Source organism: Gossypium arboreum, chromosome 2 (assembly GCF_025698485.1).
Source record: "Gossypium arboreum isolate Shixiya-1 chromosome 2, ASM2569848v2, whole genome shotgun sequence".
NCBI lineage: Eukaryota > Viridiplantae > Streptophyta > Magnoliopsida > Malvales > Malvaceae > Gossypium > Gossypium arboreum.
The window spans coordinates 167,396-181,520 of NC_069071.1; the positions used below are offsets into that span (position 1 = coordinate 167,396).

Below are 14,125 nucleotides of genomic sequence, written 5' to 3' on the forward strand. Positions count from 1 at the left end.
TAAGTTATTTTTGTGTTTAATTAAAAAATAAGTTATTTTAATAATTAATTAAATTTTTTAAGTTATTTTTATAAAAAACCTTTAAGAATTTGTTTGTTTACAGCCAAGAGTGATGAAAGTATTCAACAAAGGTATTAAATTAGCAATCAATTTATTGGGCGCATACTACCAATAAAGGACCATTTTCAGAATTATTTATGGAAATGGACCATTTTTGGGTATAGATCATTTCCTTGTCTCAGGCAAAAGTACACTAACGTACTGGTTATACTTTTGCCAATGCATGAAGTAAATTTTTTAAAAATATTATTATTTTTAAATATTATTTTTAGTTTTACACTTAAACCAAACAACATAATATATTCCATAAATATTTAACACGAGTGTTCTACTGAAAGAAGCATAGGTACTTAATCGAAAAAAAATACTCCTGACTTTTGTTACGAACTTTTGTTTATGGTACAAGAAGATCGAAAACAGAACAATAATAATAACAGTAAAATATGATACATAAAAAACACTTTTGAACAGCAATAACAAGACTAAAGTACTTGTAAGTGCAAAAGTTAAAGAGTTACTACTGACTGTGCCGAGCTGGGTGTTGGTCAAGATCGATGCGGATAATATAAGGGAGGATAAAAGACCCGATATATAAATGATTTTTTAGCTTAAACCCAGATGTAACCATAGTTAATTCAACATCCCTATAATGTGCAACGGGTTTCCCATTAATGTCGACCACCAGCATCCCACCATTTTTCTCCGATTTGATTCGACCTATCCAACCTATCCACCGATCAACCATAGCCGCTGCCTTTCGAACCATTGAATATCTCATTGCTATATCCCAAAACATTGTATTTCCCTAATGTGATATCACCAAATGTTATTTCATATTAAAGGAATTTGAGACTTATTGGTAATTTAGTTATTCGCTTTTTAATCTTTCTACTTTTAAAATAATTAAATAATGGAAATTAAAGCTAATAATTATCCGTCATATCATTATCTTACCGTAGGCAATGCAATCCAATAATGGCCATCTCCATCATATTTGATGTTATCAGGCATCCCTGGTAAATTATCAATGAACTTTTCGACATGTCCCTTCTTATGGCCCTCAATGTAATACTTTCTGCACCTCCTCCTGCATATCCACATTAATCCTTTATCAACTCATATATATAATGAAAGAGATGGATTTTATTTTGGGGTTGTATGTATGTAAAAAAACATACATGGGGGTTTCACAGAAGATGACACAATCTTGATGAGGTGACACAGCAATTCCATTAGCAAAGTAAAGATCGGTGAGCAGCACATTGGGTCGTTTTGAAATGGGGTCGAAGCTAATAAGCCGACCACGAGGCCTACCCTCCATTATGTCTTGAAAGAATTCGTGCAAGTTGTACTTGTAGGAAGCATCGGTGAAATACACCGTGCCGTCCTTTGCTACATCGACACCATCCGTCAACTTAAATTTCAAAGCTTCGGCTTCGTCTGCTAGCACCTCGATAGCACCATCTCTACTTATATTCAATAGTCCCTATATACATATATATAGAAATGTTACAAATATTGTGTATGCAAAACGTTTTTCTTAAATTAATTATTGATTGTTGATAAGGTTTTGAGAGATGGAGTAATATTTGACCATGTTTAGATAGATTACTTCAACCAAAAAGATATATGATTATAACTTTACTTGTTAATCGTTCGGGTCGGGCTGGAACTAGGTGGGATGTGGGAATATTTGATCATGTTTAGATAGATGAATTGGATGAATAAATTTTGTGACAAGTTTTAGGTATGTTTAGATTCATTTGGTTAAGGTTTAGGACACTTAAATGTGAAGGATTTTGACCATTTGGTCATTGAGTCTCAAGACTGAAAAAACATGTCTTGATACCATTAGAACAAGTCTTATTTAATTTTTGGCATTCAATAATTTGAGGTCTCGAGATATATTTGTATATTATCAAGACAATTGTTAATAGATCTCGAGACAAACGATCTTTGTCTCGAAACAGAAGAACATTGAAGGTAAATAAGTTTTGCCTTGCTTTAGGTTTCGAGACATAAAGGACCTTGCCTCGAGACACAATGTGCAGTGTCTCGAGATATTTTTACTTTGAAACTAAAAATTCTAAAGTAATTTATATAACCTGTCTCGACGCATAAAGACCCATTGTCTCGATACATATAGTTGAAATTTGATTGAGTTTAGATTAAGTTCTAACTCTGAAAATTAATTCTTATAATCCCATAAATTAATGAAAAGAAATCAATGAGTGTATAATTACATGTATATAAACTATTTTGATGAGTAGATTAATTTTATTTATATTATAGTAACTTGAGTTGCTTCAACAACCTAACGTAACATCACACATAGATCCAATAATCTAGTCAGTCGAGTATGAAATGTTACATGCATAAATATTGAACGTAGTTTAGCCAAATTGTTAATTTTGATTTTTAAGAATAATAGTTGTTGCACTAATGAACTACATGGCCATATGGACCATGTTTAAAGGAGTTGTGTGTGTGTATAAAATCATAAAATAAAAAAAATCAGACCTTGTAAGCGTCAGCAACGATGACTTCTTGGTTGAGCCCCAAAGCGAGTCCAAGCGGTCTACCACCGGTGTTGGCCCAGTCTTCAACAAACGTGTCACTACCCGAGTCGTTCACCCACACTCGCCTTATCCATCCATCTACCGTGCCCGTGTAGATTACTTGAGATCTGGAATCATACGCAAAATCTTCCGGTCCCGGAAGCTTACCGGCACCCAAAAACTCCGCCCCTTGTAGCATACGGTCGTTATGTAACAAGGGCGGCTCGAAGGGGACACTCAACTCGTGGAGGGGCATAGGGGCTGCGTCGAACGAGTCAAGCTGGTAAACAACTATAGCTGCAACCACCGGCAGCAGAATTGCGGATAAAATAAGAGGCAGCAACGGCCATGGCCGTGTTCTTGAATTAAGAGGAGACTTGGGTGAGGAAGGTGAGCTTTTTGACTCGGGCATTGTATGAATAAACTATTCCAACGGAAGGCTTGAAGAGTGTTGTAAAATATATAGGATAAACCATATTTTAGCAAATTCGCGTTCTGTTACTTAATTTTAAATAGTTACGAAAAAGTTATTGAACGAAAATTTTCATTTAAGTTATAGGATTGTTAAAATTATTATTGTATAATTTTCATGTTTATACCACATTCATCAATTGAAAACTCTCATTCACCTTTTCTTCTATATTTTAATTTTTTATTTCATAAAACAATTTTAAGGTCATGAATTTGTAAATTAAAATTTAAATAGTTTTCTTCACCAATTTTTGACACTGATAATCAGATTGACTTGAATTTAAAGTATACTCTTCCACTTGTTAATGAGTATTATCTACTATACTAATTGTCAAATCGTTGTTTCTTTTGAATAGTTTAATAATTATTTTATAATTTTTAAAATTAAATGACTAACTCGTAACTTATCAATAATTTAATGACTTTTGATATAATTTACTCTATATATATATATATGAGGAAGAAACAGGGAGGTATTAAAATTGTTAATTTTGAAAAACTCTCGTCCTTAGATTTGGTGATGAGTTAGACTCAGTGAGTTTGCGTCCCACGGACCACGTTAATCGGCCTCGATAAGTGTTCACCTATTTGGTAGCGAAAATTAGTGTCTTTTGACATTTTTATTATTTTATTATAAGTCGAGAAATATTTACTTTTAGGAAATTATAACTCAACTATAAATAATATATTCGATTAAATTTAAAATTAAATAAATTTAGATAAATGTAATTTAAATTTTAATAATCTTAGAAATAATTCAGACATGACATTTACTTGTAATAAAATTCAGATGATATTGTTAAGAAAAACAATCATGAACCTCAAATATTTTAAAGTTGACTTTAGTTTATTTTTAAAATAAAAATTATAATTCAATCTATTAATAAATGATATAATTATAAATTAATATAAGGTAAAATTATTCTTTGGCTTGGTAAAATTGAAAACTTTTTTGTTTAATCCTTTTAAACATGATCAAATAAAAATTAATACACGATAGATAAATACATTAAGGGTAAACTATACCCAAAGTTATTAAATTATTAGTAAGTTCATATTTTAGTCATTTAATTTTTAAAAAGTCACAAAATGGTCATTGAGCTACTTGAGAGTTTTCATTTAAGTAATTGAACTATTTGAAAGTTTTTATTTAAATGACTAAGTTGTTATGTTTCTTTTTAAAAGTCTGACTAGTGAGCTCCAAGTGACAATTCAACGACCAATACAATTGATCAATACCTATTAGCGAGTAAAAGAATATATATATTAGATCCAATCTGATCTGACAATCTAAGAAGAAAGCTATTTGGATTTCGTTTTCTAAATTCATGACCTTTAAAATTGTTTTATAAAAAATTTGAATTAGAAGAAAAGTTTTCGATTGATGCAAGTAGTGTAAATTGTATAGCGATTTTAACATCTCGATAACTTAAATGAAAACTTTCAAATAATTTAATGACTATTTTATAACTTTTTTAAAATCAAATGACCAAAACACAAACTTAATAATAATTTAGCTTTCTTTTGGTGGGGTATATATTGGCAACCAACCAATTTTATGATCAAAATTTTGAAGATTCTTTTGGATAATTTTACACGACTTTTCTACTAATTTTATGGACGCACTTGTCTATTCACAAAAATAAATTATAATAAGAGGATATTTTTCTATATTTTAGTAAAATCCATAAAAAATTAACATAATTAATAAGACGACTAATTTTATTTTAAGGTATTTATCTTTTTATATTTTGATAAGTTTAGACATAGTAACAATGATGGGATTTCAACATAATATATCTCTAGAGATGGATTTAGGGGACTGGTAGGGGCCGACTCCTTAAAATAGAAATTTTATCATTTTGGTCCTTTGAATTTTTAAAATTTTAAATTAATAAAGGTAAAATTGCACTTTGACTCTCCTAAAAATGATAAAAATTTAATTTAATCTTTTAAAAATTATAAAGATAAAAATTTAATTTCGGTCCCTAAAATTTTTCTTCGCTTTGCCTCTGAATATATCTTATATCCACCGTCTTAATTTTACCATTTCAATTAAAGTCAATTTTAATTTTAGATAAATTTCTATAAATTTATTATATAATTTTTCATTCGTGTCATATATGTGCGTAATCTAATATATATATATATATATATATATAAATGTGGTGGTATTTTAGGGTGGTCTTCAGAATTTATTAGTAATTAAATTTTCAGAAATAATATAACATCTCAAAGGTAAGTATCAATTAAATGACTAAAATTAATAGAGGCTGCCTTGTGATTTAGGAAATTGCTAGCCCAAATATTTAAGACATTTGATTTTAAATTACTTTTTAAGTTTTAATCAATTAATGATATATGTGATGTTTTTCTATTTTTAAATTTTAAATTTTAAATTCAAATTCTTATCACTATTATTATTATTTAAATTATTTTGAAATTAAAACACATGTACTCAATTGATAATCATGTAATAATAAAAGCGACTTTGAAAATATTAATATGAAATTTTTTAAAAAAATCCAAATTCGTTATAATAAAATAAAAGTTTTGTTGGAATAAATGTTCTTAAGAAAATTGATGTCAACATTTTGATTGAAATAGTTGACAATATTGACAATTTAGATAAACTAATGACATTATAAAAGTAGAGAGACCAAATTATGTCAAAATTTAAAATATATAGATTAAATCTCAAGTTTCAGCATAATATGTTGGTACTGTCTCTATCGCCTATGCAATAATGTTAAAAAGGAATTAGTTGTGATATGAAAATTGAATAGAAATATGTTTTATGATATGACAATACATGTATATTGATAATGAATTGGGTATGAAATTATATCTGTATTGGATCGTAAAATGTAATTGACATTGGTACCCTATTAACTATAATTGGGTTGAGCTGGATATTGTTGATATATCACAGGGTTGGATTGTGTATAAGTTTATGTGCTTCATGCGCGATGATGCACTTTGTGTAAGATTATGGTATTGAGTGTTCAAGTGGTTTATAGATAAATATTTAGTTAAGTAATTTGAATTGGTGATTTATTTTTTATTGTTGTATGCTTATGAATAATTTGAGGCATTTTTTTTTAAATTTTGAGTTAAGATTAAGATAAAAGTGAGATTTGAATTGATGAAACCAATATTTTTATACAAAAAGCACGGTATCATGGATGTGAAGGAACCTAACCAAGAGAAAAGCTCTCCTAGTCATAAACTGCATCATCCTTGCAATAGGCAACTGCGGTGGTCCACTTATCGCTCGCCTCTACTTCATCAATGGTGGCAACCGAATCTGGTTCTCGAGCTGGCTCGAGACCGCGGGCTGCCCCATCATCTTGCTCCCCATCGCTTGTGCTTACATGCATCGTTCCAGGACGGTCGATCCCACATCGGAAAACAAGTTTTTCTACATGGAACGACCGTTGTTCCTCGCCGCTGTAGTCCTTGGGATCATCACAGGCCTCGATAACTACCTCTACGCCTATGGCTTATCTCGTCTCCCCGTTTCGACTGCTTCTTTGATCATCGCGTCGCAGTTGGCTTTCACGGCAGTGTTTGCTTTCCTGTTGGTGAAACAAAAGTTCACTGCCTACTCCATAAATGCCGTGTTTTTATTGAGCATAGGGGCTGGCCTTTTGGCTTTGCATTCGAGCAGCGACCGGCCTGCGAATGAACCCAACAGGGAATATATTTTGGGGTTCGTAATGACCTTGGCTGCAGCGGTTTTCTATGCATTTATAATGCCATTGGTGGAACTAACGTTCAAGAAGGCAAAGCAAGAGATCAGCTATGCCCTTGTGATGGAGATTCAGTTGGTGATGTGTTTCGTTGCTACAGTCGTTTGCACCGTCGGGATGCTAGCCAACAACGATTTCAATGTTTGTTTTTTCGTCTCTTCTTACAGGACAGGTGAGTGATTTTTTAAAATTTATTAATGAAAGGTTATTTCTATTTGCAGGTGATTAGAAGGGAAGCAAGGGAATTCGAGTTGGGAGAAACAAAATAATACGTGATTGTGATTTGTAATGCAATAGTATGGCAAGGTTCTATTACCAATAACAGAAATTCTAGCAGTAATTATTTTTAATGATTTTTAATGAAAAGTTTCAAGCCGAGAAGGGTGTTTCGTTTGCTCTCTCGCTCTGAGTTTTTTTTCCTACTTCTATGGTGAAGTCTAGTAAAGCAAAAAGAAGAAACCAGATCCTGAAATCGAGATGGCCTCATCTCTGCCTCCCAAAACTCTCGAAAGCAATGTTTAAGTGTTAGTCATCATCTTCATCCCCACCAAATTCCTAAATAAGCTTCTAAGTCATTTGATGTAATTGCTACAAATTAGTGTTATATTCTCCTATAAAAGTTTCAATTGAGGTAGTTTTATAAGATAAGCCCACCATTCTCCTATATATATATATATATAATTTTAAGGGTTATTGTGTATTTTAGAGTGTTGTTCGCAATTTATTAATAATTAAAAATTAATTCGATTAGTTTTAGACATTGTGTAAAAAAAAACTCAAATATGATAAGAACTTAATTTGGGTGGACCAAATATTTGAAATATTTTAAAAACAAAATCAAATTACACTAGATTTAGATTTGAGTTAAAATTAGTGGTATATGAAAATATCTCTTACTCTCTCTCTTTCTTAAATTTAAAATTTTAAATCAACTTCTTATCATCATTAAAATTACTACTTACATTTTAAATTTAATATATATATTTACTTGATAATCATGTAACAACAAAAAGTAACTTTAAAAATACTAAATGAATTTAAAAGAAAAAGAAAACTTCATTTGAACTCGAGAGACCATATTATGTCAAAATTTAAAAATATAAGCTCATTACATTAGAAAAAAATGATATTGGGAATTAATTCCCAATAAAAATAAATAATTGAGCGTGAGAGCAAAATGAATCGAAAGGTTCATATTTGTTTCGGGAAAGGATCATGGAATTTTTGAAATAAAAAAAAATGAATGGAAAGATAATCTACTTTCATTAAGTGATTTATTAGATAATCAAAAAGAGAGGATCTTAAATACTATTCGAAATTTAAAAGAACTACGCCGGGGGGGGGCTATTTAACGGTCGGAAAAGGCTTGGGCCCCGCTTACAGAAAGTAGAAATGGAGGCGGATCAGTTTTGAGTGAATGGATACTCTGAGATAGAACGAGGAAAATTGAATTTGATTAATTCAACTTATAAGATTTTGGAACAATTTGAAAATTACAAAAATGAAACCATTTATTTTGAACAACAAGGAGCGATTAATCAAGTCCGACAACGAGTTTTCCAACAAGCTTGAATCCTTTCTCATGCTTAACTAAATTTGCACCTATTCGATGTAGGTTGAAAATGGGAGAAAAGGAGATTTGTCTTTTGCTATCCATTTATCACTATCTTCTTTGTTATTACAATTAGTGGGGAATCTAGGGTTTGGTATGGCCCGACATCCTTAAAATGTAAAATTGTTATTTAGGTCTTTAATTAGTAAAGGTAAATTATATTTTTGCCCCCTTAAATTTATAAAAATTCGATTTAACCTTTAAAAATTACGAAGATATAGATTATAAAAAAATTAAAATTTCATCTAGCCCCCTCTAAAAAATTGTTCTAGCTTTGCCACTGATTACAATACACTATAGTTATAGGTACAGTACATAACACACAAACCAAAAATCGAAAAGAAATAAATAAAACTCATACATAGACACACATGAAGTAAAACAAAGATTCACACATATGGTGAGACTCAAACCTAAGTTACAAAGACTCAAGACCTCCACTTTAACCAATAAATCAAGACCTTATTGGCAATAATCTTTTTTTAACATGCACTCTCTATAAAAAAAACATATTTTTTTACAATTAATAGTAATAGTAAAAATAATAGGTAAAACTATCATAAAAGCTCCTATATTAGAAGTTAGAATTGTATTTTACTCATTTATCGAAAAATGAGTAAATTAGTCTATGTATGTTAAATCAAAGAATAAACTAGTTATTTTCATTAAAATTTCATTGGTTTTATAGTTAAAAATTGACATGGTTAACAAAATAATTAGACCACATGTATCTTATGTTGATGTATAAAGACACATTTTTAACAATAAAATTTGATGAAAATTTTAATAGAATAATTAATTTACTGTTTGATCTAACATACAATGACTAATTTACGTAAGTGCACGTGATATAAACAAAAGATGAGATGAACTTTGAGAATAAAATTGCTTTTGTTTTAAACGTGTTTATTGCCTAGTAGCTTAGACATAGTACTATTAATGTTCAACCACATGATATAAACCCAAATAAGTAATAATTTGAGTAAAAAATGTAAACAAATAATATATTTTCACTATATATATAATAAAAAAACTTTCTATGATCTTTAGCTAGAGGTGTTCATGGGTCGGGCTAGGTTTGGGTCGGATTCAATTAAAAATTTAGGCCTATTTATTAAGTTTGGACCCGACCAGACCCAAAAAAATGAGCCTAAAATTTTGCCCAAGCCCGACTCAAATAAAAATGCTAAAATCCAGGCCCAACCTGGCCCACCCGTAGTAATTTTTATATAATTTTTAAATATATATAATATATCAAAATACTAAAAATATCAAAATAAATATTTCCCAATAAATTAAAAAATAAAAATATGTAGTTAAATAACACTAAGATAAATGCAACTTAACAAGCAAATGCCTCTAAAATAATAACAAAATTAACAAATGCCTTTAAAATAATAACAAAATTAACAATAAAATAAGTTTTATACAATATCCAAACAATAACAACAAAATAGTAGTAACATAATAGTAAAATGGTAGCAAAATAGGGAAAAAACAGCAAGAAAATAACATTTAAAAACAAAAAAAAAAGAGCAGATTTTTTTGTCCTTTAGTGAATTCGGTCTTGGCTGAGCCAGGCCCAGGCCAAAAATACTTTACCCGAGGCTCGGCCCGTTTTTTAAACAGACCTTATTTTTTATTCAAGCCTATTTTTCAGGCCTATATTTTTTCTCAAACCCTCCCACATATCGGGTAGGTCTATCTTTGACACCCATTTTTATGACCAATATTGCTATGCATGCCATTAGCTTTCACCCTTAGCGTAAACTTTTGCACCTTCCCCGTCGAGTTCACCGGCAATTCACCGAACACCACGGTTCGAGGAACCATAAAATCCGGCAGCCGTTCCTCGCAAAATTCAAGAATCTCTTGGCAACTCATTGCACCATAATAGTACTCTTCCTTCAATTTCACATAAGCACAAGGGGTTTCTTTGGAATAATCGTCTCGTTTTCCGACCACGGCGGCTTCCGACACCTTGGGGTGGCTTAAAAGTACAGCTTCCACTTCCAATGTGCTTATAATTTCCCCTCCTGTAAATATGATATCTTTTGCGCGGTCCTTCAATTGTATGACACCGTTAGGGTGAATAACACCAAGGTCCTTGGTCCTATACCATCCATCTTTAAATGCTTCTTGTGTTGCTTTTGGATCTTTAAGGTACCCTAACATCAATGTGTTCCCTTTAAACATGATTTCTCCGATCGTCTTCCCGTCATGACGTACGCTCGCCATCGTTTCGGGTTCCTTCACGTCGACATTTTCGACCACAATGTTATCCTTTTTATGTTCATTGGTTGATCTCCATGGCTTAACAATAGCAGGACCAAGTACTTCGGTCATTCCATATGCATGGCTAACAGTATATCCCAATCCTTCAACTTTCATCACTCGGGACATCGGTAACACGCCGGCAACGATAAGTCGAACCTTAAAAGGAACCGTAAGCGACGCATCGGCGATCAAGTTCAAAATGGCCGGCCCGCCGCACAAGTGAGTCACATTGTGAAGAACAATGGAGTCGAAGATGACCTTTGCTGATACATTTCTTAAGCAGATGTTGGTGCCACCGACAGCCGCCATGGTCCAAGTACAACACCAACCATTGCAACGAAACATGTCCACTGTCCATAAAAACACCGGCGCAACCCCCATGTCATACAACCGAACCGATGCTAAAGATTTGAGATAGGCAGCTTTATGGCTATATAATACCCCTTTAGGTTCACCAGTTGAACCGGAAGTAAAATTCACCGAAATCGGATCACCTTCATCCTTCGGTTTAACTATTTCAAAATCAGATTCCCCCATTGCAATAAGATCATCATACTTGATTTTATTACCACCAACAGAGACCAAATCAGGTCCCTGGTCGTGTTCCTCGATTAACACAAAAAAAGGGTGCTTGGTCATGTTCTGTGACATTATTTCAAGTGCTTTCACAATAACATCAACATATTCATAATCGATAAACATGAATTTAGCCTCCAGTTTTTCTAGTATAACTGCTAAACTGGCTGCATCGAGCTTGGTATTAAGTGCAGACAAAACAGCACCCGCCATTGGTACGGCGAAATGCAGATCGTATAATGCCGGAATATTTGGCGCCATAGCTGCAACCTAATGAATAAGAAAGAAAAAGTCAACTACAAAGGCAATTCTAGGTTATTTCAAAGAAGCTGATGGCAGCCCATGCATGTCTTCCATGTCAGAACCTATTAAAATCGTTTGTATTGTTCATTAATTGATAGATATTATTGCTGACATGAATCTTCCATGAAAAAGACAGGAATGTATGATACATATATTCATTAATTAAACCATGAAGTCACCTCCATAGCTCTTATTTATATGAAAACAAGCCGACGCTAATAAAAAAAATACATGCACGTATTACTTTATTCACTTTTGCATTTCTTTTACTTAATGCAACCATAATTATTAATTAAATTAACTTGACTTGACTTTATGGAAGACTTTGAACGTAAATATCTTATTTTCACGAGAAGACTTGCACAAACCATAATGCAACTTGACTTTGCAAATCGCATCATCATATTTGACTAAAAAAAATTAAATAGAAAATGACTAGACTTTTCATACAGGACCACTAACGTGTTATACGTTTTTTAAAAAGTACAAAAATTTATTTATAACATATATTATAATGGGTTTGCTGGATTTTTAAGAATGATTTAATAGTTTTTTTGGCATTTTTTGTATTCCATTGATTGAATTTAAGAATAAATAATTTAATGACTATATGTTAATTTTTTTATATAAATATTATCATACTGCTAAGATTGTCCTGTTTTTATAAATAGTAAGTATTATTGATGTTGAAATTAATAGAGGAATCGTCCATAACTTAGGAAGGTACAAGTACAAATATTACTAATTAATTAATATTTATTTGAGGTGAATGCGCATGTCCTAACCACATCAAATTTGTCCTATTATTAAATTTATTAATTTAGTAATTATACCATTAAAATATTTAATAAAAAATTTAACAAAAGAAAAAAATATATTTCAAAGACCAAAAATAAATCTAATGGCATTGTCGTGCATCACCTTCCTGCATGAATCCATATGTAGCTTGGTTGAGATGTTGATGTTGACCTTGACTCTTTGTATTGTTTTATAGTAATAAAGTACATTGCTCTTGTTTATCACAATATTTTTTTTGGTATTTTTAATTACTATAATATTGCTTAAATAGTAAACATATTTTGAGTTTTAAAAAAATTAAAAATGAGAATTATTTTCTAAATATAAAAAATATTTTCAAAAGCCCATTGGAGTCAATGTGGTGTACATGTATTTTGAGAAATGAAAATTATTTTTATACCACTATATATGAATTTTATGTACAATTTTTTTAAAAAATAATATTTATTAATCCTTAAAGAATTATAAAAATTTAATATTTATCCTATGCATTTAGTTAAGATTATTTATTTAAAATCTCATCAAAAAAAAATCTTATTGTTTGAAAACATAATTGATTTGAGCTGGGTATAAGAGAAGGGTAAATACGATTAATATGACTCGAACTTAGGCAATATATGGAAGGATGAATACCCTAATTCTCGTAGGTTAATATATATAATTCTCATCGTCTTCCTTAAAGAAGAAGGACTGGTCTTACAAGTTACAACCACTAAGTACTCTGCTTGTTATTGGAAAGAATTATATCATGTCCTAAAAAAACCATTCATTCATATTCAGCTACGTTGTTCGTAAGAAAAGATATAAAATGCATGATTTAGTGCATTAAACATGAGGAAAACAAAGAACCAAAAGAAAAAAAAAAAAAAAGGGACTTACAGTATCGCCTGATGAAATCCCGAGTTGAGTCAAACCGGAAGCGAGTCGTAAACATCTTTGATGAGTTTCCCTCCACGTGAACGAAACGGTGCCGTAAACGATGGAAACCTTATCTCCATAAACAAGGGCAGCTCGCTCTAAGAAACTCACTGGCAATAAAGGTGATGAATTGTTATGAAGGTGATGATCCTCCATATTTCCAAAAATAAGCTCAGCTGAGATAGAGTGGGATTTTAATAGGTTAAATGGCTGAGTCAGACCACTGACTAAAAACTATATATTATAGTGTTATGTGTATATGTATGTGTGAATATATATATAATTTTGTGGGATGTGATGAGGTAGAAGATAAGGACGGTGCGTCTTCTATGGTTTTATATTAATCTCATATATATAATTTTTATTTCCCAGCAAATGGGGCAAATTCACCCGGTCGTCACTCTACATTTCATCATTATGAATCCGACATTATAGCATCAGATTTCGGTTTATGATGTTATATATATACATATATTTGTTGTATAGTGATATTTTCTTTGAATCTTATATGTTTACGTGGGACCTAAACTCAATTATGAAAGGTGTTAGAGCCTCAACTCGAATCGATTTCTCATTAGTAAGGGTGAATTTAGTAAAATTTTTTAGCAGTAGCTATAATTCAATTATAATTTTCCATAGATTAAAATATAAGTTTATTATGTATTAATTTATAATTTCATCATTTTGAAGGGACTAAATAATTTTTTTCATTTTTAGAGGGTTAAAGTGAAATTTTACTATATATATTAATTTATAATTTCTTTATTTATAAGAGGATTGAATTGACAATTTTTCATTTT

The 14,125-nt window shown here is 31.0% G+C and overlaps 2 protein-coding genes and 1 pseudogene across 2 annotated transcripts; 1 reads left to right on the forward strand and 2 right to left on the reverse strand.

Moving 5' to 3' along the window:
• Nucleotides 1-410: 410 nt before the first annotated feature.
• Nucleotides 411-3,119, reverse strand: LOC108481436 (protein STRICTOSIDINE SYNTHASE-LIKE 5-like). Its single transcript, XM_017784571.2, has 4 exons — nt 2,581-3,119; nt 1,239-1,546; nt 1,015-1,147; nt 411-865 (listed from the first exon to the last, which is right to left on the reverse strand). The coding sequence occupies exons 1-4, from the start codon at nt 3,028-3,030 to the stop codon at nt 578-580; spliced, it is 1,179 nt and encodes a 392-aa protein (XP_017640060.1). The 5' UTR covers nt 3,031-3,119; the 3' UTR covers nt 411-577.
• A 2,795-nt stretch (nt 3,120-5,914) lies between these two features.
• On the forward strand, nt 5,915-7,250 carry LOC108479682 (purine permease 1-like; annotated as a pseudogene).
• Nucleotides 7,251-9,841: 2,591 nt separating this feature from the next.
• LOC108486564 (butanoate--CoA ligase AAE1) lies at nt 9,842-13,644 on the reverse strand. Its single transcript, XM_017790686.2, has 2 exons — nt 13,287-13,644; nt 9,842-11,576 (listed from the first exon to the last, which is right to left on the reverse strand). The coding sequence occupies exons 1-2, from the start codon at nt 13,479-13,481 to the stop codon at nt 10,155-10,157; spliced, it is 1,617 nt and encodes a 538-aa protein (XP_017646175.1). The 5' UTR covers nt 13,482-13,644; the 3' UTR covers nt 9,842-10,154.
• Nucleotides 13,645-14,125: the final 481 nt, after the last annotated feature.

What these genes read in the sequence shown, in the direction of transcription:
- LOC108481436 (XM_017784571.2), bottom strand. Translation starts at nt 3,030, where the DNA reads ATGCCCGAGTCAAAAAGCTCACCTTCCTCACCCAAGTCTCCTCTTAAT. An exon ending in TCGTTGCTGACGCTTACAAG is followed by an intron (nt 1,547 to 2,580) that starts GTCTGATTTTTT and finishes ATATGTATATAG; the next exon opens with GGACTATTGAATATAAGTAG. An exon ending in ATCTTCTGTGAAACCCCCAT is followed by an intron (nt 1,148 to 1,238) that starts GTATGTTTTTTT and finishes GTGGATATGCAG; the next exon opens with GAGGAGGTGCAGAAAGTATT.
- LOC108486564 (XM_017790686.2), bottom strand. Translation starts at nt 13,481, where the DNA reads ATGGAGGATCATCACCTTCATAACAATTCATCACCTTTATTGCCAGTG. An exon ending in GGATTTCATCAGGCGATACT is followed by an intron (nt 11,577 to 13,286) that starts GTAAGTCCCTTT and finishes CTTATTCATTAG; the next exon opens with GTTGCAGCTATGGCGCCAAA.